The sequence below is a fragment of the Artemia franciscana genome, chromosome 4, assembly GCF_032884065.1.
Source record: "Artemia franciscana chromosome 4, ASM3288406v1, whole genome shotgun sequence".
Lineage (NCBI taxonomy): Eukaryota > Metazoa > Arthropoda > Branchiopoda > Anostraca > Artemiidae > Artemia > Artemia franciscana.
In genome coordinates, this window is record NC_088866.1 from 51,355,213 (window position 1) to 51,380,579 (window position 25,367).

Here is a 25,367-nt window from a genome sequence, read left to right on the forward strand (position 1 = left end):
TTTCATTTTTTTTTAAATTATACTTTTATTTGACGAAGGGAAAAAACGCTCAAAATGTGTTACGCGAATTAAAAATTTTTGAATAAAATTTAAAGCAGAGCGGAACCCTTATAAGGAGGCAAAGGTAAAACAGAAGAGACTTCATCTGAAAGAAGAGATATCAATAAAACATCTGTCGAACTTGGTTTCTTTGATGAAATCTTTTTGATCAGCTTGGAGAGACGACCGGATAGGCTTACAAGGACGGAATATAATATGAACCTGCTTAGCCTCAATTTTATGCGAGTCAGTCCTGTTGACAGAAAGAAAGAAGTTTATTTTTTATCTTTTTATTACAGGGCATCTTTCACCTTAATATAGGCATATGGTTTTTAGAAATCCAATGTAGGGATAATTTTTTCAATAAAATGAAACTCTTGGTTGAAAATAAACATAGCCACTTATCAAGAGCAAGGAATAAGTTTTCTTTTCCCTTTTATTAGAAATGAGAGATCAAGACTAAGTTTAAGATATAAAATTCCTGAGATTGCAAATAAATATAAACTACTTGATTTAATAAGTGAGTCACCATCACTCTATACATATAAAAAGAAATTGAAAGAGATAGTTCTTTCTGCCTATAATAGTGGGGACTGAATGTAAAGTGATTTATTTATAAATTAGTTTAAAAGTCCCAATCCGTGTCTACATGAGTCAATTTTTTTTCGCTTCTCTCTCTCTCTCTCTCTCTCTCTCTCTCTTTTATGTACTCCGTGTGAGTTATTGAGGTGTAACTCCTTCTTCTTTTTTCTCACTCTATTCTTAAAGGAGACAAAACAAGTTGCCTCCCTATCTCCTGTGTATAAGATTTATGTATATCGTTTCTTGTTTAATAAAGTCAAATCAAGTCATCCCATTCATCTCTGTAATACTAAATATTTGGACTATCTTAAACTATCGACTATAATAATCCATGAAATGAATTTTGAATGGAAATTTCTGGAATTATTTTGTTCCAACTGCAAACACTGAATTGTAATATCTTAAAAAGATTTATATAATTTCTTATATAAGATGTCTGTGTGGTTAGAAGAGGCTTGAAAATTGTGGCTAAGAACCTTCCTACACCTGTAGCTGGTGAACTATAACATGCTACGACAGGACGTGACGGAGTACCCTTCTTATGAATTTTGGGTAAACCATAAAATTTTGGGGCTGAACAATCTTTGGGGTGAAATTTTCTGTACATTTGAGGAGTGGTTGGTCTATTGTATTTTAAAATATCTAATTCTTTTTTCAACTGCTGTGTGTATTTATTTATCTGTGGAATCAGTTTTTATTTCTTTGTAAGTAGATTTATTCAATAAAAGGGTATTTATTTTATTTTGATAATCTTCAGAGTCCTTAATCACAACTGTGTTTCCTTTATCCACTCTTGTAATTACTATTTTTTTTATCTTTTTCAATTTTCGGAGGATTTTAATTTATTCCTTTGATTGAGTTAAAAGAGATCATGACGGCTTATAATCAAGAATGTCTTTTACTATTTCTCCTCTTAGTAGGCCTGGATTTTCAAATTCACTGCGAGAGCTAAAAATACTGGACTCCACACTCGTAATAATTTCTTCTTTTTTTTACATGTGTCTGAACCTTTACAAATTTAGGTCCTTTAGATAGAATACTTACCTCCTTGGGTGTGAAAACCTTGGAGGATAGATTTTCCAAAGGAGGGCCAGGACAAAATCTAGGAAGGAAAATCCGTGTTTGTTAACAATGTTGAAATTCGAGTTTTGAAAATGTTTCTGATAAGCGAGTTTCGCTAAATTGAAAACCTGTCGAAAAGACCTTTGTGAGATATTTAAGATTTGGGAACAGATAAAGCCTGATGTAGTAAAGATTCGAAATTAGATATTTTATAACTAAGGACACATCTTTTGAGTTTATAGTCTCTTAAAATATGAGTTAGAGTTTTGAAACTCATTCTCTGGATAAACGGGCCTTCAGATTGTATACCTAAGCGTAAATTGTAACGTAAAGAAAGAGGAAGGAATTTGATTTCTTTTGCAGGTTTCGAAGAAATTGAATTGACAAATAAGATTTGCGTGTTTTATACACAATTTAAAAAATTCAAAACAATATTGGTCAAATGCTCCCCGTAAGCTTCAGGTAAATGCGTTCTGAGACCATACTGGCTATGCATGACGTACTAAATCAAAAAAATAATAAATGAAAAGAGAAAAATCAAATCGGTGAAAAAAGAGGATTATGTCAGCCCTTAGCAAAATATGAAAGACGAAAATCAAGCAAATATCGAACAGTTCGTGGTAACGAACTGCAGTAAGGAGGGACCCGACTCAATAGTAACCAAAACTCTAAAAAACTGAATTTTGATACCAATAGTTATATCAAAAGAATTGTATTTTAATTCTGATTTTAAAAATATAAGTTTCATCAAGTTTGATATTACCCATCAAAAGTTACGAGCCTGAGAAAATTTGCCTTATTTCAGAAAATAGGGGGGGGACCCTCTAAAAAATATAGAATCTTAACAAAATCGCACCATCAGATTCAGCCTATCAGAGAACCCTAGGGTAGAAATTTCAAGCTCCTATCTGCAAAAACGTGGAATTTTGTATTTTTTCCAAAAGGCAGATCACGGATGCGTGTTTATTTGTTTTTTTTCCCAGGGGTGATCGTATCGACCCAGAGGTCCTAGAATGTTGCAAGAGGGGTCGTTCTAACGGAAATAAAAAGTTCTAATGCCCTTTTTAAGTGACCCAAAAATTGGGGGGCACCAAGGCCCCCTCCCACACTAATTATTTTCCAAAGTCACAGAATCAAAATTCTGAGATAACCATTTTATTCAGCATAGTCAAAAAACCTTATAACTATGTCTTTGGGGACGACTTATTCCCCCACAGTCCCTGTGGGAGGGGCTGTAAATTACAAACTTTGACCAGTGCTTACATATGGTATTGGTTATTGGGAAGTCTACAGATGTTTTCCGTTTTTTTTTTGGTTTTTGGGGAGGGGTTGAGAATAGGGGGATATGTTGGGGGAACTTTCAATGGAGAAATTTTTCATAAGGGAATAAAATCTCCATGGAGGGAGCGCAGGATTTTCTAGCATTGTTTAAAAAAAACAATGAAAAAATAAATGTGAAAAGTTTTTTCAACTGAAAGTAAGGAGAAGCATTAAAACTTAAAATGAACAGAAATTATTAAACATATGAGGGGTTCACCTCCTCCAAATACCTCGCTTTTTGCGCAAAAGTAGTTTTGGAAATTTTAACTATTTATTCTACGGCCTTGTGTGATTCAGGGGTCATTCTTAAGGAATTGGGGAAAAATATAAACTTTAGTGGAAAGAGCGAGGTACTGACGAGGGAGTGAAACCCCTCATATATGTAATAAAAACATACGAATTCAGAAGTTCGTTACGTAAGCTAATTTGTAATTTGTAATAAAAAACTAAAAGTTCTTGTAGCCTTTTTGAGCAATCAAAGACATGGAGGGCAACTAGGCCTCCTCCTCCGCTCCTTTTTTCTCAATATAATTCGATCAAAACTATGAGAAATCGATTTAGCCAAAAAAAAAAATAGTATGCAAATTTTGTTTTAATTATTCTTATGCGGAGAGTCAAAATCAAAACATGTATTAATTCAAAAACGTTCAGAAGTTAGATTAAAAAAAAAACAAGTTTTTTCAACTAAAACTAAGGGGCGACATTAAGACTTAAAACGAACAGAAATTACTTCGTATATGAAAGGGGCTGCTCCTTCGTCAACGCCCTGCTCTTTACGCTAAAGGTTTTTCCGGTTTTAAAAAGTAGAGTTTAGAGAAAGAGTCAAACTTTAGTGTAAAGAGCGGGGCGTTGAGGAGGGATCAGCCCCTTCCATTTACAAAGTAATTTTTGTTCGGTTTAAGTTTTAATGTCGCTCCTTACTTTCAGTTAAAAAAAGTTGTTTTTTATTTAATTTCGACAAGGACCTCCGCCAAGTCGTCCTTAGTGCTCAAGCAAAAAAAAAGAACAAAAGAAAGAGAAAACAAAACAACAACCAAAATCTAACCTTCTGAAGTGAGCTCTGCAAGCTGCGACAAGAGGAAACACACTGAATTAAAAACAAATATCCTTTGCCTTGCAACAGATTTTGCCTGTCTATAATTTCAGTTTTCAGTAGATATGCGGACAGGCTGTCTTAAATAAGACTGAACGAAAATATTGATGGATTCTTTTAATATCAAGTTGTTATAAACTGAGGTTGAGGAAACATCCCCCGTGTCTCTATTTACAGCCAAATTTATGCTAATATATATTTTTATATCTCAATTGCCTCTTTAAAAGATTGCAGTAGGCCATTTACGGTAGATATTAAAGTTACCTCTTCAAAAAGTTCTAAATGGTCAGGGTTTTCGTATATATGCTGGGCCAGAGTTGAATCAAAGTTATCGTTTTTATTTTCAAATCTCAGGGACTTATCTATTGAAATCCCTACCAATGTAAAATTTTCAACATGAACAAGGGAGTCTGTAGACACCACTACATAGTATATGGTCGATTTAATCCTTTCCCGAGTTGAAAAAATGTTCAACTTTTTATTCAATTTTGATAGAAACAGAGAAATTATGTTTAAAAAAAAAATTAGTTTGACGCTGAGTTTCGAGACGTATGGTAATGTAGTGAAAGTTTTGTTCTCAATTGCCAGTGTAACTGAACCAAGGAAGACGGGATCCCTATTTTCCGGTATTACATTTTTAAATCGTTTATCTATTATGTTTTCAATGAGGTTGATTGGGTAGCCATTGCAGAATAGAATGACTTTAATGTAATCTAACTCAGATTTTACGTTATTGCGAGAACTTTTTTTTAGAACCCTGTCGAATAAAGAAATTACTACCCCTCTTTTCACAAAAGGAGGGTGATTTACAAAGCAACTTTAATATCTACTGTAAATGGCCTACCGTAACCTTTTAAAGCGGTAATTGAGATATAAAAAAGATTTAAGCTTTAAAAATATACTAAACGTAAATATCCAAAGGTGTGAGCTCTACAAAACAATATCTTCCGGTTCTCCAAAACTCTTTTCAACTGAGAAAAAAACCTCTACACCAGAAAACTCTAATGTTCTTGATTGGTATTCTTCAAATTTTATTGCTTTGAATGTATCAAAAACTAGTTTCATAATTTACGGCAGAAAGTCAAATATCTGCCCTCGTATTACCCGAGTTACATCTTCAAAATATCTATTATCAATATCTCGGGTGATAACGATAAAGTACCTTGGACTTGTGATTGACGAAAACTTATCTTTTAAAACACACATTCAAAATCGACGCTTAAAGATTTCAAGGTATGTTGGTTTAATGCGAAGGTTGAACCTTTGTTTGCCCTACTCTGCTTTACGAAGTATAAATTTTACTCTGATTCAGACTAATAATAATTATTGTTCTCTAGTACATTTGTCTACAATTAAAAGCCATATTAAGCCAAAACAGATTTTACAAGATAAAGCCCTAAAAATCTTTAAACTTTTTGTTCCATCACCTATTGAACTTCCAAATGAGTCTTCTGCAGCATCTTTATATGCTTATCTAGACATACTTCCAGTTTCTCAACAATTTATTTTTGGAGTAATTCTTTTCAAATTCAATTATGACATTAAGAAATTACCGCCATATTACCTCAATCAAAGTTAGTTCTCGCAATTTAAAATATATAAGTTTCATCAAATTTAGTCTTACTTATCAAAAGTTTTGACCCTGAGAAAATTTGCCTTATTTTGGAAAATAGGGGAAAACACACCCTAAAAGTCATAAAATTCACCCTAAAAACACACCCTAAAAGTCATAAATTTTTCACCGTTTTAAAAAGTAGATTTCAGAGAAAGAGTCAAACTTTAGCGCAAAGAGCGGGGCGTTGAGGAGGGAACAACCCCTTTCATATACAGAGTAATTTCTGTTCGTTTTAAGTTTTAATGTCGCTCCTTACTTTCAGTTAAAAAAAAAACTTGTTTTTTTTAATAGTACTGAGAGATCTGAATTCGCTCCGTTTGTGTCAATAGCTCGGTGCTGGGATGCTCACAAGGATCTTATTGATAAATTTTCTTCTATCCATATAATAAAAAGAAGACTTAAATTTCATTTAGTTCAGGATTATTTTCAATTAAGCATCTTTTTAATAAGGCAAAGTTATTTGTAAGGTTTGTTGCTCTGGTTGAATGTGGGCCTCTCAGCTATCTTCTAGAATTAATTTACATAATATTGAAATATTTAATTTTTTTCAATAATATTAAAAGATCCTGGGCTAGCTGCTACTTTCATATTATTGTTGTGTTATTTTATCTTTACCGTCATGTTTATCTGTGTATTATAATGTAATTTGTTATTGTATCTTTTTCTAGCCCTAGTTTTTCGAGCATGTCTCCCCATGGGCCTATGTCATATACATACATGTATTTGTGATTAATAGATAAGTAAAATTGAACATACAGCAGTCTATCACCACATACATATTATCAAATTTCTACAGTTTTGATTTAAAGGTAGAGTACACAAAGCTATTAGCTACACATTCAGTGAATTAGATTTCTGAAAAGATTATTAAGTTAATATATTATATATATACAGATTTGACTTTTGATTTGACAGATTTGACAGATTGACTATATATACAGATTTGACTTTTTGCCGTAAATTATGAAATTTGTTTTTGATACATTCAAAGCACTAAAATTTGAAGAACACCTATCAAGAACATTAGAAAATGCAGTATCCAGTTGTGCCTCCAACTCCTCGTCATTCCTCTCAGAAATTGAAACTGCCGTGTCATCAGCAAAATGTGTGTTGAGCCACGGGAATGTAAAAGCACGGTGAACATCACTTATATAAACTAAAAAAAGCAGAGGACCTAGGACAGAGCCCTGAGGTACTCCAAACTTTAAAGACTGGGATACTGGCGAAGATAGGAAATTGCCTCCACCTAATCGTTGCTTCCTCGTATCAAGATAAGATTTAGTAAGACCCAACGCCGGTCCGCGCACACCACATTTTTCCAATTTACAAAAAAGTTTACAATGGAATACTGTACCGAATGATTTTTTTAAATTTAGATATATCGTTGCTGGAATTTCACCTCTATCTAGGCATTCATGAATATGTTGGATGTGTGAGCAACGTTAGCATCTTCAGTATTGTGTCCTGACTGGAAACCAAACTGGACGTTTGTGAAGAAATTAGACGATTTAAGAAAGTCATAAAACCTCTTATAAAATGCCTTCTCATATATTTTAGAAAATGCTGACAGAATAGAAATAGGGCGGTAATTAGATGGGTTTTCAAGGGAGTAACCTTTGTGAAGCAGAATTATCCGCGCTTCTTTAAGAGCAGATGGGAAAACTCCAGTTTTAAATGAAAGATTAATTATATGCTGTAAATGGTAATATTACTGCAGACAATATTTCTTTAACAATTATGGAACTAGACCCGTCAATTCCCACTGAATTAACTGGATTTAGATCACAAACTATTTTCCTTATTTCACACTGAGCAATAGGTCCAAGAAAATTGAATTACTTTGAGGAGATGGAAGATATGAAGAAAAATGTTTATTACTACGTGAATCAAACTGGTTCATTATTGATGAAACAATTTTCTCTCCTATATTAGCAAATTAAGTATTGAAAATATCAGCCACTTTCTCTGATTTATTAGCAGTCGATACATTTTCTAAACTAATAATTTCAGGAAACTTAGACTTCCTTTCTTTAAAAAAAAATTAATTAAAGAGCACGTTTTGCACGGAGAATTTTGAGCTTCTCCGAAAGACTCTTTACAATACCTATGTTTCGACAATCGTATCAGTGTAGTTAATTTATTTTTGACAATTCGAAATTTTTAATATTATAATCAGTTGGATTCTTTAACTGCTTTTTAAATAACTGATTTTTTTTCTTAACTGATATCAAAATTCCAGACGTTATCCATGGCCTTGTGGGAAATTCTTCTCTACAAATTTTATTCGTAACAAATGGGTAACTAGAATCAAGGCAGCAATTGAAATTTCTTAGAAAATTATTAGTTGTCGCATTTGTATCCTCCGTGGATATTCTCCGTGGATATCCTCCGTGGATATCCTGCCAATCCAACAGTCCAAGGCTTTCGTTCAGGTGCTTTAATATTATTTTATTTATTAACCGTACTTGACGTTCCTTACTTACCTGTGGTATTTAATAAGTAAAGGCTAAATCTGAAACCAGCAGGAAATGATCCGATATCACTTAAAACAGCAAAATTTGCTTGAAATGGGAAAGATATAAAAATATTATCAATGAGAGAAGCAGAACTAGGTGAAATTCTTGTAGGTATCAGGCAAGTAGGAAGCAGATAAGCAGAAAAGCAAGAAGACAATAACTCAACAGAAGATTCATTTGAAGTTTCTAAAAGGTCAATCTCTTGAAATCTCCAGAAAGGATAACATCTTTACTTTGAAAATGAGGTTGATGCAAAAAATCATGGAGTTTAGAGAGGAAAGATTTGACTGGAGAAGAAGGCGGTCGAACACCATTACTTCAAAAAGCATTTCCTCGTGAGAACCTTCCAGACTTACAAGGCGTCGAAAAGAGACACCTTCTTTAACTAATACCGCTAAACCACCTTGGTGCCCAGTCAATCGGTTTTTAAGAATAAATTGATATTCAGGAAAAACAACCTGAGGAGTCAGGTCTGTAAGTAGAGTCTCACAAAATAGAACGACATGACAAGATAGTTTATGAACTACATCGACAAGATCATCCTGTGAATAAAAAAAACCTACAATTTAAAAATCCTGTTCTCACAAAACCGGTCCCGGGAAGATCAGAAACTTCGGAAGTTAATTTATGTTTACAATTTGGAAAATTAATTAGCCCCCATCATTTATCCCATTTCCTGCAAATTTATCATGGCTCTGGAATATGGAAAAATCAAAAGGATTAAACTTGAGGTATCTCGGTCTATCCCCAATACAATTATCATCCAATGTGCAAAATCAGAATTATGATCCGAACCAACAGAAAATTTCGCAAAATGCACACCGTCTGATTCTTAAAGTAGCAGAAACAACTGAACCAGACAGAACTCGAAAATAATGAAAGAAAAAGAAATTGCTAGAAAATAAATAGAAACAAGAGAAGGAAATGGATCATATTCATTGTAAGATGAAATGCAGATACTGAAAAATTATTGGACTCAATTACTTCATATAAATAAAAACACACACTCACAAAAAAAAAACAAAAAGACATACAATAAACTCGTAATAACCTACAGAGGGACACACAAGAAAAAATAGGATCGTATGAACAGAGAAACATTAAATATTGTAAAGTAATAAAAATAATCTCACCAAACAAAATGTCATTATTAATCACCGTAACTAGTCAATCTTAGCCCACTGTGAAGACGGAGACTTTTCACATTCAAACCATAATTTTCTCCGTTTTTGTTAAATATGCGTAAGATGAACCGAACCCGAATCACACATGTCTTTTCCCTTAGACAATAGCTCATTCTGTAGAAAATTTAGCTTTGGTGAGAGATCACTGCAAAGGCGAATTCCACTACACATCTACTTATCTACCTCACTGAGAATCGACTGAATCCTACGATCCGTGTCTAGCGATATAAAACAGGAGCCGGTTGAACACTAGTTTTCCTACAAGTAATGTTTGAACTGCTATTTCTCGTAAGGCAATAACACTTGGTAAGAGACATGTCCTCGGTAACTTGTAATTTGTCAGGTAGAAGAGACATTACGTTGATACTCACTGATTGATTATGCTTTTCAGCAGGAAAACCAGGAACAATTAAAGTTAATCTCCTTTCTCTCACTTCCATGTCCAAAAGCCTACTCTCCAAATCGTTGTTCCGCAATTTGTCTTGTTTCAGATCATTTCGAAGCTTTTTTGCTTCATCTCGTATATTAGCATTTTCTGCTGATATTTGCCTAACATCGTCTTGAAGGGCAACTCTTGAGACAGAGAAACTTTTCTGCTCTGCTAATATTTTATCCAGTGACGCCTGAAGCGGTTTCATACCTTCATCAAACTTTACTTGAGTGACCACCTTAATAAATGCCATAATCCACATGTTGAAGTCTATACTTGCATCAAAATACGTAATAGGAAAGTCTAAAACAATGTCAAATTTAAACCTTTTAACTTGAAAAAAAAAATCCGATTATAGGAGTTCACTCTTCAATCGCTAGTGAATGACTGATAGATCATTCCTTTATGCCCGCAAGAAGGTTTTTTTTTAGGAAAAAAATTAATATTCCCGGTGCGGAGGGACATTCTAGAGAAGAAACACCAAAATAGGCGAATAATACAAAATTAATAATAATAACAAAAAAAAATTAACAATTGTAAAGTAAATCCTAACCAAATCAGAATAGGGAGGTTGATACGGACCCGAAGCACTACACACTGCTTTTTGCAGTTCAAATCATTGTAATTTGGTTTGCATCATTTTTGAACATGATGGGTTAGACCTCTCTAAATTAAAAAATCAGTCTGTTTTGTGCAATAAAATTACCTAACTAAAATTACCAAAATTACGAAAAATTACGCTATGAAATTATCGAATTACCGAAATAACCTAAACATATGTTAAACAAGTTTAATAAGGTCTTTAATGCAAATTATTCATCAGCAAACTAAAAGGAGAAAAAATAAGCAACAAAACAAACTTGACTGAAAAAAAAACACTTCGTAGGGAAAAGAGAGGAAGGTACAGCTTTTGTAATTCCTTAAGGGAAAAGATTCAGGAAGTAGAAGATTCACGAAGCTTCTAGTTGAGTTTAAAACTTGTTTCCCTTTTTCTTGTAAGGAGAAGCTACTGGTAAATCTTCGATGGCAATTGAAGGACTTCCAAGCGATTGAGGCTTCAACACATTTTCCGCTAAAAACAGACAAGTATAAAACCATAAATTGAAACTGCATTTTTTGTGTTTTATTTAAAAGTAATATTTTGGTTTAACTGCATTATCACCAATTTAAAATTCTTGACCTGATGAAGACCTGACTGAAGCCCATTCCGGACTTCTTGAATTTTTTTTATTAATAAAAAATTTAAATTATTGTAATATACCTTCGAGCAAAACACCTCCATATATTTGTTGAACATGCAAAATTTCTCTGAAGTGATGAAAAAAGCTCATTGTAATTTTGCTTTTACCACATGTTTTTGGTCATTGCAATTGTTTCTGCTCTGTTTTTTCTGCTTAAATTTAAAATTTGCCACTTTGATGTTGAGTAAACATGTTAGCAAATTCTTCAACCAAAGAAAATGCAAAAAAAAGCAAAAAAAGATCAAACAGAACTGAAGAAACGGAATTTTCAATTGACTAATCTAGTCAGCTTTACATCAATAAAACTTGAAGTGGAATCATGACTTCCACCGTTTATTAGATGATAGTATCATCATGATACTAGGGGTTATTTAGAATACTGTGACATTGACGTGGCCTAGTTTTTTCAGAATGTGCTTCAGGTCTAGCTTGATCCTCAAATGGAATGAACAATAAAAAAGGAAAAATAATATGTAGACTTCAGAGTCTAAAAGTCGGCAAATAAAATATTATTTTGAATTAATTTCATATAACGTTAGGTTGCCTCAAAAGATAACGAAAAGAGGACTTCAGAGGTTTTGCATGTCCCTCTAACAATAAAAAAGATAAAACCGTAAGCTCTCAAATAAAAAGCAAAAAAAATAAATGGAGGTTCATGCAGAACCACGCTGAGCTTCAAAGATTTACAGTCTTGACGTATTTTAAAAGGTTTCATAAATTTCATACGTTACTCTTTTCACTTCCATTCAAAAGCAGAGCAAGAATTGGCATGAATTATTATCAAAAATTTGCAGCTCCAGGTTAACAACCAAATCTCAAAGCCAAATTTAGCATAGTCTTCTCCTTATCCCTATTCCCTATCTCCATGCTCACAAAAATCAAAATACATTTTTAGAATAATGAAGATGGCGATGAATACTGATAAGTAACATCATTGGTGTGGAACTCCGAAACTAGATCCAAGGGCCCATTATGCATGAAAAACATGAATTATCCTTATTGGGTACACCAGTGCTCAGAAGTCAATGTTTAGTGTTTAGTGCTCAGAAGTCAATGCTCAAAGCGCAAAAAGTATACACAAAGACAGAGGCAAACAGTAGAGTAATTTCTTTAAAATCCTGGGGGGGGCTTTGGGGCTAATTTTCCCAAATGAAGTGAAAATGACGGTAAAAACTGAAAAATGATCCCTTTGGCACAATTAAGATACTATAAAGATACTTTATAGTACTATGGAAGTAAATATATGTTAAAAAAAAACCTAACCCGTTCCTGTTGATGCTTCAATTATGCAGGCTTATGTTAGTTTTGACAAGATTTTCGAAGAGACTACGTTTCAGGTGGGGGAGGGGGAAGCAAACTTAGATCTGAGGGCAGGTCTATGAGGGTTAGCTTTGCCCACCCTCCTGCCCCATGGCATTACGCCTTCTGGAGGCTAAGCGGATATTAAGGTATTCTTCGCACTTTGAAGTAACACGAAATATTTTCAATGCTCACTAGTTAGTATAAAAATTCCCCTCTTTGCTCACTCAATACTTAAGCCCTCGTGATATGCGTTTAGCAGATGGTGAAGAGGGAAGCGTCTCCAATGGTTTTATCACATAAATAAAAATTGTCATTAAAAATTGGAGGGAAGCTCAATTGATTCGAATTTAAAATTTATAGCCCTTTGAGATATCAAACCGATAGGGTGGCAGCCACCCATTTTTAAACACTTTTGCAGCCCCGTGTGGCACCGAATCAGTTTTTTTGGAAGGGTCCGAAAAATGTGCTTCTAAGGCTAAAAAAGTACTTGCGGCAGAACGAAAAGCGCCCAAACTCGTAAAAATAACCCATATTTTAATAAAGTATATTAAATAACCTTGTTTTTTTCCCATAAATATTTTCTTCTTTTTAATCAATCATCAGTTTAGTTTTTTTTTACAAAAAAACCTATATCTTTTATTTTTTTTTGTGTTTCTAGTATAGTTTTAAAGTTAAAGATAAAGAATGCATGAAACCATCCAAGTGTGGCTTGTAGAAAATGTTATTCAATTTCGTAGCAGATTTTTCCACTGTTTTTTTTTCTTGTTATATTTCCCTCGTACTATTGTTTCTTTTTTTGCTATATTCATTCCACCATTGCATACTTTGTAAATTTTAGATAATAAATAACATACATCAATTAATCTATCATTCTGAATGCTGTTTAATGGGCAAATATGTATATAGTTCGACTATTGTTTCTCCAAAGCCCTCATTTTAAATAGCAAATAAGCTCACTATATGTTTCACAAAGGGCATTTGGTTCAAATTTTTGTGCCAGTAAGTCAAAACTTCTCACAAATAACATCACCGATGGTTCAAATCTACTTCTAATAAATCGTCACAGCACGAAGCACAAATCTCTCTGCTCTTTAGCTCAACACAAATGTGCAGTATCCTTGTCAACTCTATTACCCGTCTTCTCCATATTTACCCTCTCATATCACCCCCTTCCCCATATTCACCTTCTCATATCACCCTCTTCCCCATATTCACCCTCTCATATCACCCTTTTCTCCATATTCACCCTCTCATATTACCCTCTTCTCCATATTCACCCTCTCATATCACCCTCTTCTCCATATTTACCCTCTCATATCACCCTCTTCTCCATATTCACCTCTCAGATATCACCCTCTTCTCCATATTTTATCTTAAGGTTAGGAGTATTAAAAGGCAGGCATATAAGCCTCTTTGTAGCGAAGGTTTTGAGTTGGCAAACTATGCAATGGTTCGTTCTAGATGCCCTTTCACAAAATTCGATCGTGGTAAGTAAAATAAGTAAAATGGTAAGTAAAATCTTCTGCACAGTCTAGATTTTTAGCCAACAGCCTCAAATACGGCAAATCTTATTGATTGAATTCAATCTTAAAACCTAACCTTATTCTTCAATTTTTTTTCTTGAGTCTCAAGAAAATTATTATTGCAAAGTTTTGAAGATAAATCTCAGATTAACTGGTCCTTAATCGTAGAAAAAAAAACAATCTGAGACGCATTTGGCTAAGTAACATGTCATGTTTCGATTGCCGAAGCCAAAAAATGTAGGATAACTATCCCAATCTTATAAACAATGAGAAATTTGATCATTGTCACATCTTACCTCGGTAAGCTTTTCAGAGCTTATAATTTGTGGTACGTTTGATGCTTATAGATATTATGTCGGTTAGTTTCTTGAAATATACAGATTATGGTCAATTTGTTGCTTTTCGGATCTTAGGTGACTTAGCTTCTTGAAACTCATAGACTATGGTATAAATGATGCTTCTTATATCTGACGTCAGATATCTTCTCAGATATTGCAAATTATGGCTCATTTCATTCTAAAAATATTTTGTATTGGTCAGATTCTTAAAGCTCATAAAAATGGTAAATTTGATGTTTTCTCAGGTTTTATGCCGGTTTACTTCTAATATTTTGTAAACTATTGCATGCTTGATGCTTTTAAAATCTTATGTCGGTCAGCTTCTCAGGACTCATTAAAGTTGACACATTCAATCCTTCTCAGATCTGGCATCAGAAAGCTTCTCGGGTATTACCGATTGTTGCGGCTTTGATCCTTCTTAGATCATGCCTCATTTAGCTTCTAAAAAAATCTTAAATCGTGCTACAATTCGATGATTTTCAAATTTGACACCAGATAGCTTTTCATATATCATAATTGTTGCATATTTGATCCCTTTTAGCCCGTATAGCAGTTAGCTTCATAAAATTCTTAGATTATGATATATTTGATGCTTCTCATTATTTGATATTAGATATCTTCTCAGATATCTAATACCATTTCGTATTTTATTTGTATGTGTATTGGGGTTGAAAGCCCTAACAAGCTTTGCTTCAGGCCATTTGCTTGTTTTGTCTTCTTTATCAAGGAGGCACACTCGTGCCTCTTTAAAGAGGCGAACCACGACAATGTTAAGCGATCCAGTGGTCGCAGAGGGATGGGGAGGGATGCATTTCGTAGCCCGAGCTCCAACTAAGAAACCTGCCAAATTTCATCCCCCTCCGACTTTTCCTTCATGGGGAAAATCTGGCCAAAAGTTTCGACCCCCCAACCCCACCCCCCTTTAACGTTGTCCGATCGGGCTGAAATTCACAAGTTAAGGTCCCCTAGGGCCCAGAAGCTTAGCCGCGAAATTTCAGCTCGATCCGATAACTCCTTCCCTGTTTTCCAGAAACCACGCATAGCCACTTAATGTTCATGTTCTCCTTTTGTTTTTTTTTCGCCACGCCTACAGGTCACAGCCGACATCGGATCTGGGTGTACGAAGACTCATTCGACGCGGAATTTTCCGAGTAATTTTGCTTGAAAGTTTCGTCGGAAAATCTTAACCCCCCGATTTTCTAGCTTAGAAAACCCCCATTTCCCCATAAGAGCCCATGTTAAGTTTTTGTTGTTAAAAGTTACGAATTTCAACATTCAGGTACATCAAAATGATCAACTCGACATGGTGAGACTGACTGAAGGCTTCAAAAAATTCTGTCTTAATCCGTAAAATTTTTATTTGAGAAAAATGACAGAAACCCTTTTTTTTCTGCCACGCCTACAGGTCACAGCCGACATCGGATCTGGGTGTACGAAGACTCATTCGACGCGGAATTGTCCGAGTAATTTTCCTGGAAAGTTTCGTCGGAAAATCTTACCCCCCCCCCCCGATTTTCTAGCTTAGAAAAACCCATTTCCCCATAAGAGCCCATGTTAATTTTTGAAATTCTTAAAAGTTCTGAATATCAACATTCAAGTACATCAAAATAATCAGCTCGGCACTGCGAGAATGACTGCAAGCATCATAAAAATCCAGCTCCATTCCAGAAATTAAATTATGTAATTGGAAAATCAATTTGAGCCAAAATCCAAAAAAACGTTGAGTTTTTGCGAAACAACCGTTTTTGAAATTCTTAAAAGTTACAAATATCAACATTCAAGTACATCAAAATAATCAGCTCGGCACGGCGATAATGACTGCAAGCATCATAAAAATCCAGCTCCATTCCAGAAATTATATTGGAAAAAATAAAAATAAAAACTCACCATCATCCGGCAGTTTCCTCTCGGCTTCTACAAATACTTCGTAAAAATTTTTTTTTATTATACTTCGGCTTAGTGTCGAGGATCTCTATCATGAACACAACAAAAAACCTGTACAAAAGAGTCTTTAAAAGCGGGGGGGTTGGGGGGCGGCAGCCACCCAACTTCCTCTCCTAATTCCTGTACGAGGAGTACAGGAATTATTAAATTACATCCACCATGGATTGTAGAAAAACGTACAGAAATAATATGAAAACAACTTCGTTTTCTTAAAGAGTTAAAGAGGCTGCGTCCCAAAGTCGAACCTTAAAACGTACAGGAATTAGGAGAGGCAGTTGGGGGGCTGCCGCCCCCCAAACCCCCCGCTTTTAAAGACTCTTTTGTACAGGTTTTTTGTTGTGGGGGGCTCCCGCCCCCTAACCCCCCGCTCTTGGCTTCGGAAAGGCCCTCTTTTAATTAGCAAAAAATTGAAATGAATGAATAATGGAATAACTTCGAAAAGGAGAACCGAGGACAGGAGAACCATTGCGCCGAAACTAGTAATTAGTAACAATGAAGTTGACCACTCCATTTACATTTTAACATAATTATTGAAACTGTTTCCCAGACACAGAGCACACAAGCTAAGAGCTGGGGGCGGGGGTAGGGTAGCAAACAAAAACCTGTTTTGTATTCTTTGTTAATTAAAAGAGGGCCTTTCCGAAGCCAAGAGCGGGGGGTTAGGGGGCGGCAGCCCCCCACAACAAAAAACCTGTACAAAAGAGTCTTTAAAAGCGGGGGGTTTGGGGGGCGGCAGCCCCCCAACTTCCTCTCCTAATTCCTGTACGTTTTAAGGTTCGACTTTGGGACGCAGCCTCTTTAACTCTTTAAGAAAACGAAGTTTTTTTCATATTATTTATATTAGTAAAACCATCTTACTCTCTCTATTAAAAATTGTTTCATGATTAATCCTTCTCAGATCTTGTGTCACTTAGATTTAAAAAAATTCTTAAATTGTGGCTCATTTAATGCTTCACAGATCTGACATCAGGATAGCTTCTTAAACCTATGAATTGTGGCACATTTGATGATTGTCAGATATACGTCGGTTAGCTTCTTAGAAATCATAGATTGTGATACATTTGATGGTTCTCAGATTTGACTCTGACAAACTTATTGGATATTACAAATTGTGGCACTTTATTCCTTCTCAGATCTTGCGTCCATTAGCTTTTGAAGACTATTAAATTGTGGTACATTTGACGCTTCTCAGAATACAAGTCAGTTACGTCCTTAGACTTTATAAACTGTGGCACATATAATGCTTCTCAGATCTTATGTCGGTTAGCTTCTCTGGCCTCAAATGGTCCGGTAATATATTTGATACTTCCCAGATCTAATGTCAGATAGCTTGTCAGGTCTTAGCCATTATGGGACATTTGACAATTGTGCGTCTGTAAAAAGATAACCAACTGATCAAAACATTTTGTTCAGAAATATACCAATTGCAAGTATAAGCAGTATATTGGAAATTACGTTTAGACAATTCAAGATCCTTTTCTTGGGAGGAGGGGGCGGGAGAAGGTTATCCAGAATGACAGAAATGAGTGTTTAGAGTAATCGGGTACTGAAAAGTGTACATTTGGGAAGAATTTTCACGCTTTGAGACTTCGATTGGTTACTGCTGGCAGATAAGGATATTGGTAAATCCAGCCATGCTGAGGGTCATAGTCTAGTAGAAGGTAATATGAGTAGGTTTTATTAAACGATGTAGACGATTTTTATAGAATAAGATAAACAAAATTATTTTGTCCTATAAAAATTGTTTTTTAGGAAAATATGAGTATATTACACAGTACAAGCATGAGCTTTTCTTGTTTTTACATAAAAAAATAATATAACTTACGTATTTCAAGAGACTCTTTAATATTCGAGCTGGGCCAGCTGAAACTCCTCCTCAGACTCTCTTGCATAGCTTCTCCTACCTACAATTCAACAAAATATAAACACAAAAACGAATAAAAATTCGATTTTGGTGAAAAAAAAACACAATACTAAACACAATTACATTTAGTATACTGAAATTCAATTTCTAGTCAAATTAATAATTGATGAAAACTTCAACAACAAAAATATAGTTTAATAATAAAACAAAAGTAGATATCGCAAAAATGAATACAATGAAAATTCAAATGGATTGAATGTAATTTTATTTTCATAGAGATATACGTTTTATAGATCTGTGTTTAAAAGAATCGTTTGCAGATTGTCCAATATGGATTATAGAGCCTAAAACTCACTTCAGACAGCATGTTTTAGTTAACAGTATTAAATGAAAAATCAATACACTAAAAGTAAGGAGCAACATTAAAATTTAAAAACGAACAAAATATGTTCCGTATATGATGAGGACTACCCCCTCTTCTACCCCTCGCTCTTTACGCTGAAGTTTTACTCTTTTACCAATTCTTGGAACACGACTGCTGAAACACAAGGGCATTGAATTGGAATAAAGATTTTTAAAACACTAAAAAAAATTTTAGAATAACGATGCAGGGGCATAGGAGAAGGCAGCCCCCTCACATATGGAATAATTTCTGTCCATTTTATGTTTCAATTAGATAAATTTTTTTTATTGAAACTAGGAGCGACATTAAAACTTAAAATGAACAAAAGTTATTACGTATATGAGGGGAGGCTGCCCCCTCCTCAACACCTCGCTCTTCGTGCTATTTTTTTTCAGAACTTCAAAAAAATTACTTATTGTTCTAAGTAAATGGTCCTTAGGTTTTGAGGAGGGGACAACCCCCCTAATATACGTAATAATATCTGTTCATTTTAAGTTTTAATGTTGCCTCTTACTTTCAGTTGAAAAAACTTTTTTTTGAAAAAACTTCCATCTCTATTGAAAATTCTCCCCGTGCAAAATCCCCCCAGCAGAAAAATTGTCTTCCCCTCCCCATTCAAACAATGTATTCATATTTCTAAATAACAAGTAGCCTACTATGCGTTAACAACAGACAATTTGTATAGCTTAAAGACCGTTTTTGGGGTCGTTTTACGTCCAAAGACATAGTTATTGGGCTCTTCAACTATGCTGAACAAAAGAGCTATCTCAGAATTCTAATCTGACAAGTTTGGAAAAAACTGGCGAGGGAGGGGGCTTAGTTGCCCTCCAATTTTTCGGTCACTAAAAAGGGCACTAGAACTTTTAATTTCCGTTAGAACAAACCATATTTTTGCAGATAGGAGTGTTATAGCGGGGTTATCTGATACGTCAAAACTGATGGTGTGATTCTCATGAAGAATATATGACCTGTAAGGGGTGTTTCCCTCTTCTTTCAAAAACCAAGCAAATTTTCTCAGGCTCGTAACTTTTGATGGGTAAGACTAAACTTAATGAAACTTATATATTTAAAATCAGCTCAAAAATCTTATTCTTTTGATATGTCTATTGTATCAAAATTCTGAGTTTGGTTTCTATTGAACCTGGTTGTTCCTTACATACAGCTCGTTACCACGAACTGTTTGATATTCCTCCATACTTCCAATTAAAAAAGCTTGATTAATCTATTATCGTTTTTTAAATAATTCTTGAAAATACCCCAAATCGTGGAAAAACAACCCACCAGAAAATTCCACCCCTCGCGATAAATTCTTCCCGCAGAATATCCTCTCCACGAACAATTCACTCTCCGATGAAAATTGTCCCCGAAAAACTTCCCCCGGGCGATTCCCCTGGATAGTTCTCCTCATATACATAATCAAGCAGCCAAATAAAAAGTAAGACGAATAAAGAGAATTCTGTATATGAATGTGGAAATTATTTATCAATTATCTCATATGGTCTAGACTCTAGACAAAGTAACTTATCAGGGATAAATGCGCCATTATATGGCATTACTTTCTCTACAAGTGGGAAGCTCAATGAACAGTTTTTTTTTATGCTCATGAATCAAGCGGCCATTTGTGATTTGTCAATTGATGGCAACTTTGGCCCTTTTTGGGGCGAAAATCGTAGTTTGGTGCCACAAATTGTTCCCGTGGCCATTTCTTCTTGGTGACTTAAAAAGTCACCTGAACAGTCCTTGGAGATAACTATTAAAATGAAACAGAATATTTTAATATAAAGAAATCGAATACTAAAAGCTTAGCAGTTAAAGATTTTATTTCACAGTAATTTTTGTTTTTATTTTCAATTTTTTAGTCTTATTTTCAAAGTATAAAATTATTTTCAAAGTATAAACAACACAATTTGTTTTCAGTAAAGCGCAAGTGACGCAGCAGGGTCAAGACTTTTAGAGACAGGGGAGAGGGGACAGTTGGCAGACTCTTAATTGTAGTAATTTTGTTAGTTTCCAGTAATTTTTGTATATTCAATTTAAGTTTTAATCATTTTAAGATTTATTTATTCATTTATACCTGTTGAATGTTTGTTTCCTATGATTGTTTATTTAATATCTTCTGCTGTTGGTTTTCATTTATTCATTACTAGTAATGTCTGGTCCTTTTGAGTTTGATTATTATAGGTGTTTATTTCTGCTGATCTTAAAATCAATACGGCTCTTTACTTTTTCTTGAAAAATGTCTTTTCATATTTCTTTGTTTTTAATCTCTGTTCAATTTTGATTGCCAAAGCTTCGAGTTTCTCAACATGCCCCATTAGAATATCAAAGTGTCATCAAAGTACCAAAACAAAAGAGTGTTTTTTTCAACATTACAATTTTAAAGTTAAGCATCCCCTTTACATTCGCTGAGAATAGTCACAAGTAGATCCAGTAGCGGTTGCAGACAGTCTCTGTTACAGTTGAAAGTTGCCACATTTACAGTCACAATCAGTCTCATTTGCAGCCGCAGTGGTAGGTGTAGTAGTAGCGGTCCTGAAAGTTTCAACTTAATACCACTACCTGTTCCTAAGAAATTGAAATACAGGCATTTTGTATAACATGGGTACAAATAGTTTTTTTTTCTATTTAGCTCAACATAAACCCCAATGTTTCAGATAATTGGCCACAATATCCTTAGCCTTTTCGGACACACCCAGGATTAAACCTTCCGTCCTTTCACATTGATAAATCCTGCTTTTAAAAATAAAAAAATCGCATAATTTGCCCCAGGGGCTGTTGCACCATGGAATCCCCAGAGGCATAGCTATTTGATTTTGTGAATATTTTGAATAAAATAGTTTTTTAAGATATCTATCAGTATTATGGGGAGAATTTAAAAGGCCAAGAGTTCTATTTCAACATTCCTCTCAACATGCCATTAAAGCTTCAACTTAACACCTTTATTAGTCCTTAGATATTGTTGTTGTGTCTTTTTGATAACCCTCACGCATACAGAGTGTTTTGATTTTGTTTGCATCCCCCTCAATATTTCTTAAAAAGTTCTACTTTAATATTCTTAGCCCTTGCGAAGACTCACGATCAAACACATCCCTTTTCTCAATAAATGACTTTACATATAAGTAATGGGCAAATTATATAACTTACAACATTTTCCCCAGGGACTGTGGGGGTTATGTCATTCCTGGAGGTACATTTCACTTTTTTACTATTTTGAACAGGACGGGTATTCTAAGATTTTGATCAAATGTCTTTGGAAGGAGGGGATCTAAAATGAGGATGAGAGGGGGACTGGTTGACCTTCACATACTTTTTATAATGCTCCTCAAAATACCCTGATAATTTATACTTAGTACCCTTAGCTGTTTTTGTAATATTGCAGATACCCTTTTCTGATAAAAAGGATGTGCATTCTATCTTTAGATTTATTATAACATGCCTCTCAGAATTCCCAAAAGTTTACATTAATATTCTTAGCCTTTTCGAACCCAACTAGAATAAACCCCCTTCATTTCCTAATGATAAATCATGCATGTAATAAAGAATAAATTACATAATTTATCCTTGCAGCGGCAAATGTTCGGGCACTGCATCCCCAGAGAAATAGTTACTAGATTTTTTGATGTTTTGAACAAAATCTCCTTTTCAAAATTTTAACCAGTGATGAAGGAAGGGAGCATCTAAAAAGGGTAATGAGGCTCGGTTTCCCTCCAATAGCTCTTCAACATTCCCTTCAATATACTCTAAGACTTTCAACTTAATGCCATTAGCCATTCCTTGGATATTGATTATACGTCATTCTGACAACAGACACACAAACAGTGTGTTTTATTGTGTTTGGCACCCCTCTCCAAAGCTTTGAGGGGCTACTTCACCCCTATAGGTATAGTTTGTGAAGCTTTTGACTATTTTGAACAAAATATATATTTCGAAGTTTTGATCAAATATTTTGGAAGGGAGGGTAAATAAAAAGGAATTGGGAGGAGGATATCGATCCTTCAACCACGTTTCAAAATCCCTCTCAACATGTCCTGAAAGTTTCAAATACCGTCTGCCGTTCTTAAAATTTTGTAGGTCCTCCATTTTTATAAACTAGATACATACTTTGCGTTTTGAGTATAATATATAATATACACCTAATCATTCTCCAAAGTTTCATTTTAATTCCCATAGCCCTTTAGGATATGCTCGGAATCAAACATTTTTATCGATTCCTAATGGTTAATTAAGGCAAAATCCTGCAAAAAATGTTTTTCAAAGAAAAGTAAAGAGCTCCATTAAACCAAAAATGAACAAAAATAAAGTCAAATAATCTTCCAAGCAAAAGACTACCACAAATCACCATTAATAAACAAATGAAACCCAAAACAAACAAGTTTCAATAAACAGCCGTATCAACGCTATAGCGTTGCCTCTGATTATGAATTCCTGTTAAGCACTATGTTTCTTTTAAAAGTTGCTTTTAAGTTGCTTTAAAAAGTCCTGAAGTTGGCTGTTGGCTATTTTTCTTAATTATTATTTATGTTTCTATGAGCTCATTCCAATTGCCGCAACGATTTTGAAGATACCGGCACTTTCAAGTACCGGCACACCAGCGCCGGTAGACACAAGGGATTACGACTTCTCACATAGTATATGAACCTGCAAATCCCACCGTATAATAGAAAGTATACAACTGTTTTCATTTGGCTTCTGAAATAGACTAATTTAGAAATCAAATAAAGAGAGTTTTAGAATTTCATTTCGCAAAAGCAAAGTCTCCTTTAACAATTTTCGATAAATACTCCACCGAATTTTATGCCAAGGAACTTTTAAGGCAGTTTTCTAACCTTTGCAGCATAGAAAAACTCCTTTCGACTGTGCTGAAAGAAACTGACAGCGTAGCCAATATCCTCAATAGTTCATAGACATTAGAAGAAGCCATGTCAAAGATGTCTAGGGCGTCCACCACATAGTGTAGTCAGCTTACATTCTGTTAGCCAGGCTACATGGCCTTGAAGTATGACCACTTGAAGCTCCCACTCTATTGTTAAAAAGCTCAGCTTGATTTTGGGCTAATAATAAATCTGAACACCAAAAAGCTTTAGAAAGACTTTTCGAATCTTTTAAAGAAAGAAGTTTATGAGGAGGCAAAAAAATTAATTAGAAACAATAATCATCATATTAACAATAAATCCAGCAATAAATAATAGGGGATATTAACAGTATTAAAAGTTTGGTAGTTAATAGGTCAGATCAGTTTTTAACGAAGGAAATTTTATTCTATACTTTTTATTAAGTAAACCACTGTCAATATTGTGTTTTAAAACTTAAATCCAATTTATTGAATTGTCTATACTAAAAAGAAAGTATGTGTTAAATCAAAGAAAAGGCCTCTTTGTGGTTGCCTACGGGTAGAAGCTTCATCTTGTTACCAAAGGCTCGCATTTTTACTCTTCCTGAAGGCAGATTTTCCTTTTATTCATAAGGTTGACATTTTATTTCATTTGACATTTTATTTGACATTTTATACCAGGACACACCATTTTCTTTTCAGGAGTCTAGGAGTCTTTTCTGAAGGGTATACCCGTTAAAAAAGAGAGGGAAAATACAAACAACTTATAAGACAAATTCTTAGATAGTGCATTTTAAAAATTTCTATTCTTCTCCTATGTTGTGGCCTTTGAGGCATTTGTATAGACCTTTTTTTAGCTAGTTTTAAAACTTTGTTTACAGGAAAAGACAGAAGGACAATAGTACAGATTTTAGGCATCAAAACTGAAGCAGTAGTCTTCAGTATAACTTGGCTGAAACATGTCCGAGGAACAACAAATCTATTAAGTTGATGGAAAAACAAATAACAAGACTTGAAATTGCCAGCTTTAAAAGTAAAAAATTTTGCGATTTTCCTTACTGTGATTGAAAAACTGATAGGACTGGTTAGGCGAAAGAACAATATATATCTGGGAAGGGCGTTGGCCCGCTTTTCGTCAAAAATGTTAATACCATATATAAGGGAAAACAAGTTTTAGCCGGGAAAACAAGTTTTTGCCGGGATGGCCTGAAATCAATTGTTTTTATAAGTGGCAATCTTTTTTTGCTGCTAATACGAGGAAGCTCAGGGTATTTTTCTTAAGAGATGGGGACAATGGATTTCCAGAAAAGATTTTAGTTCTCTATTCCGCCTGTGACTAATCTAAGAGTTTTTACATTGTAAATTAATTAAAAACGAACTTTGAATTTTAATGTCTCTTGGGAAGGGGGGATTATTGATTTTACAGAAACAGAACAGGTTCTTAAAGTTTGATTAGTTACTAAATTACGCATTTTAAAGAAGTAAATTGGTAACCTTTTTATATTATGTATAATAAGTTTTACCTACTAATTTTAATTTCAACTTTAAATTTAGTTTTATCTTCCCAGAAAAATCGAAATATACAAACCGATATTTTAAAATGCACATTTATTTTCTAATAAATGAATCGTATATTCTTTAGGAAAAGAGAGATATTTCGTAAGAAGAGAAGGATTTTAGGAAGAGTAAGGGGGAGGGACTAGAATTAGAATACCTTTCATTTTTTCGAGACATTAATGTAATTAAGTAAAAAATACAGTAATTCTATTGCAACTCAAACAAGGAAAATAAAAATGGGGCTGGATCATTCTTTGTATTTACCGCTAAACACAGTCAAACACCTTTTACCCCAGAACGCTTGAAACGTTTTTATAGAGCCTGAAGAGAGGACTCTGCCTAAAATTGTATAAAGAGCACATACATTTTGACGTGACTGAAGAAATGAAATTTCCTTCTGCAATCGGTAAACTCTTTCGGATTCCTTGTCCAACCGGAATTGAAGACTCATAACCTCTTTATTCAAAAGTGCAATGTTGTCAGGTGTATTCCATAGCTGGTATGTAAGAGTCCTAGGAACAAA

At 34.4% G+C, this 25,367-nt stretch overlaps 1 protein-coding gene across 1 annotated transcript in view; it reads right to left on the reverse strand.

Moving 5' to 3' along the window:
* Window positions 1-10,626: 10,626 nt before the first annotated feature.
* The window catches only part of LOC136026557 (uncharacterized), a 36,626-nt gene continuing 21,885 nt past the window's right edge, over window positions 10,627-25,367 (reverse strand). The window contains exons 3-5 of the mRNA XM_065703242.1: window positions 25,209-25,356; window positions 18,015-18,093; window positions 10,627-10,913 (exon numbers count right to left, since the gene is read on the reverse strand). Of these exons, the coding sequence (XP_065559314.1) occupies window positions 10,813-10,913; window positions 18,015-18,093; window positions 25,209-25,356 (328 nt within the window). The 3' untranslated portion in view covers window positions 10,627-10,812. The remainder of the gene's footprint in view (window positions 10,914-18,014; window positions 18,094-25,208; window positions 25,357-25,367) is intronic.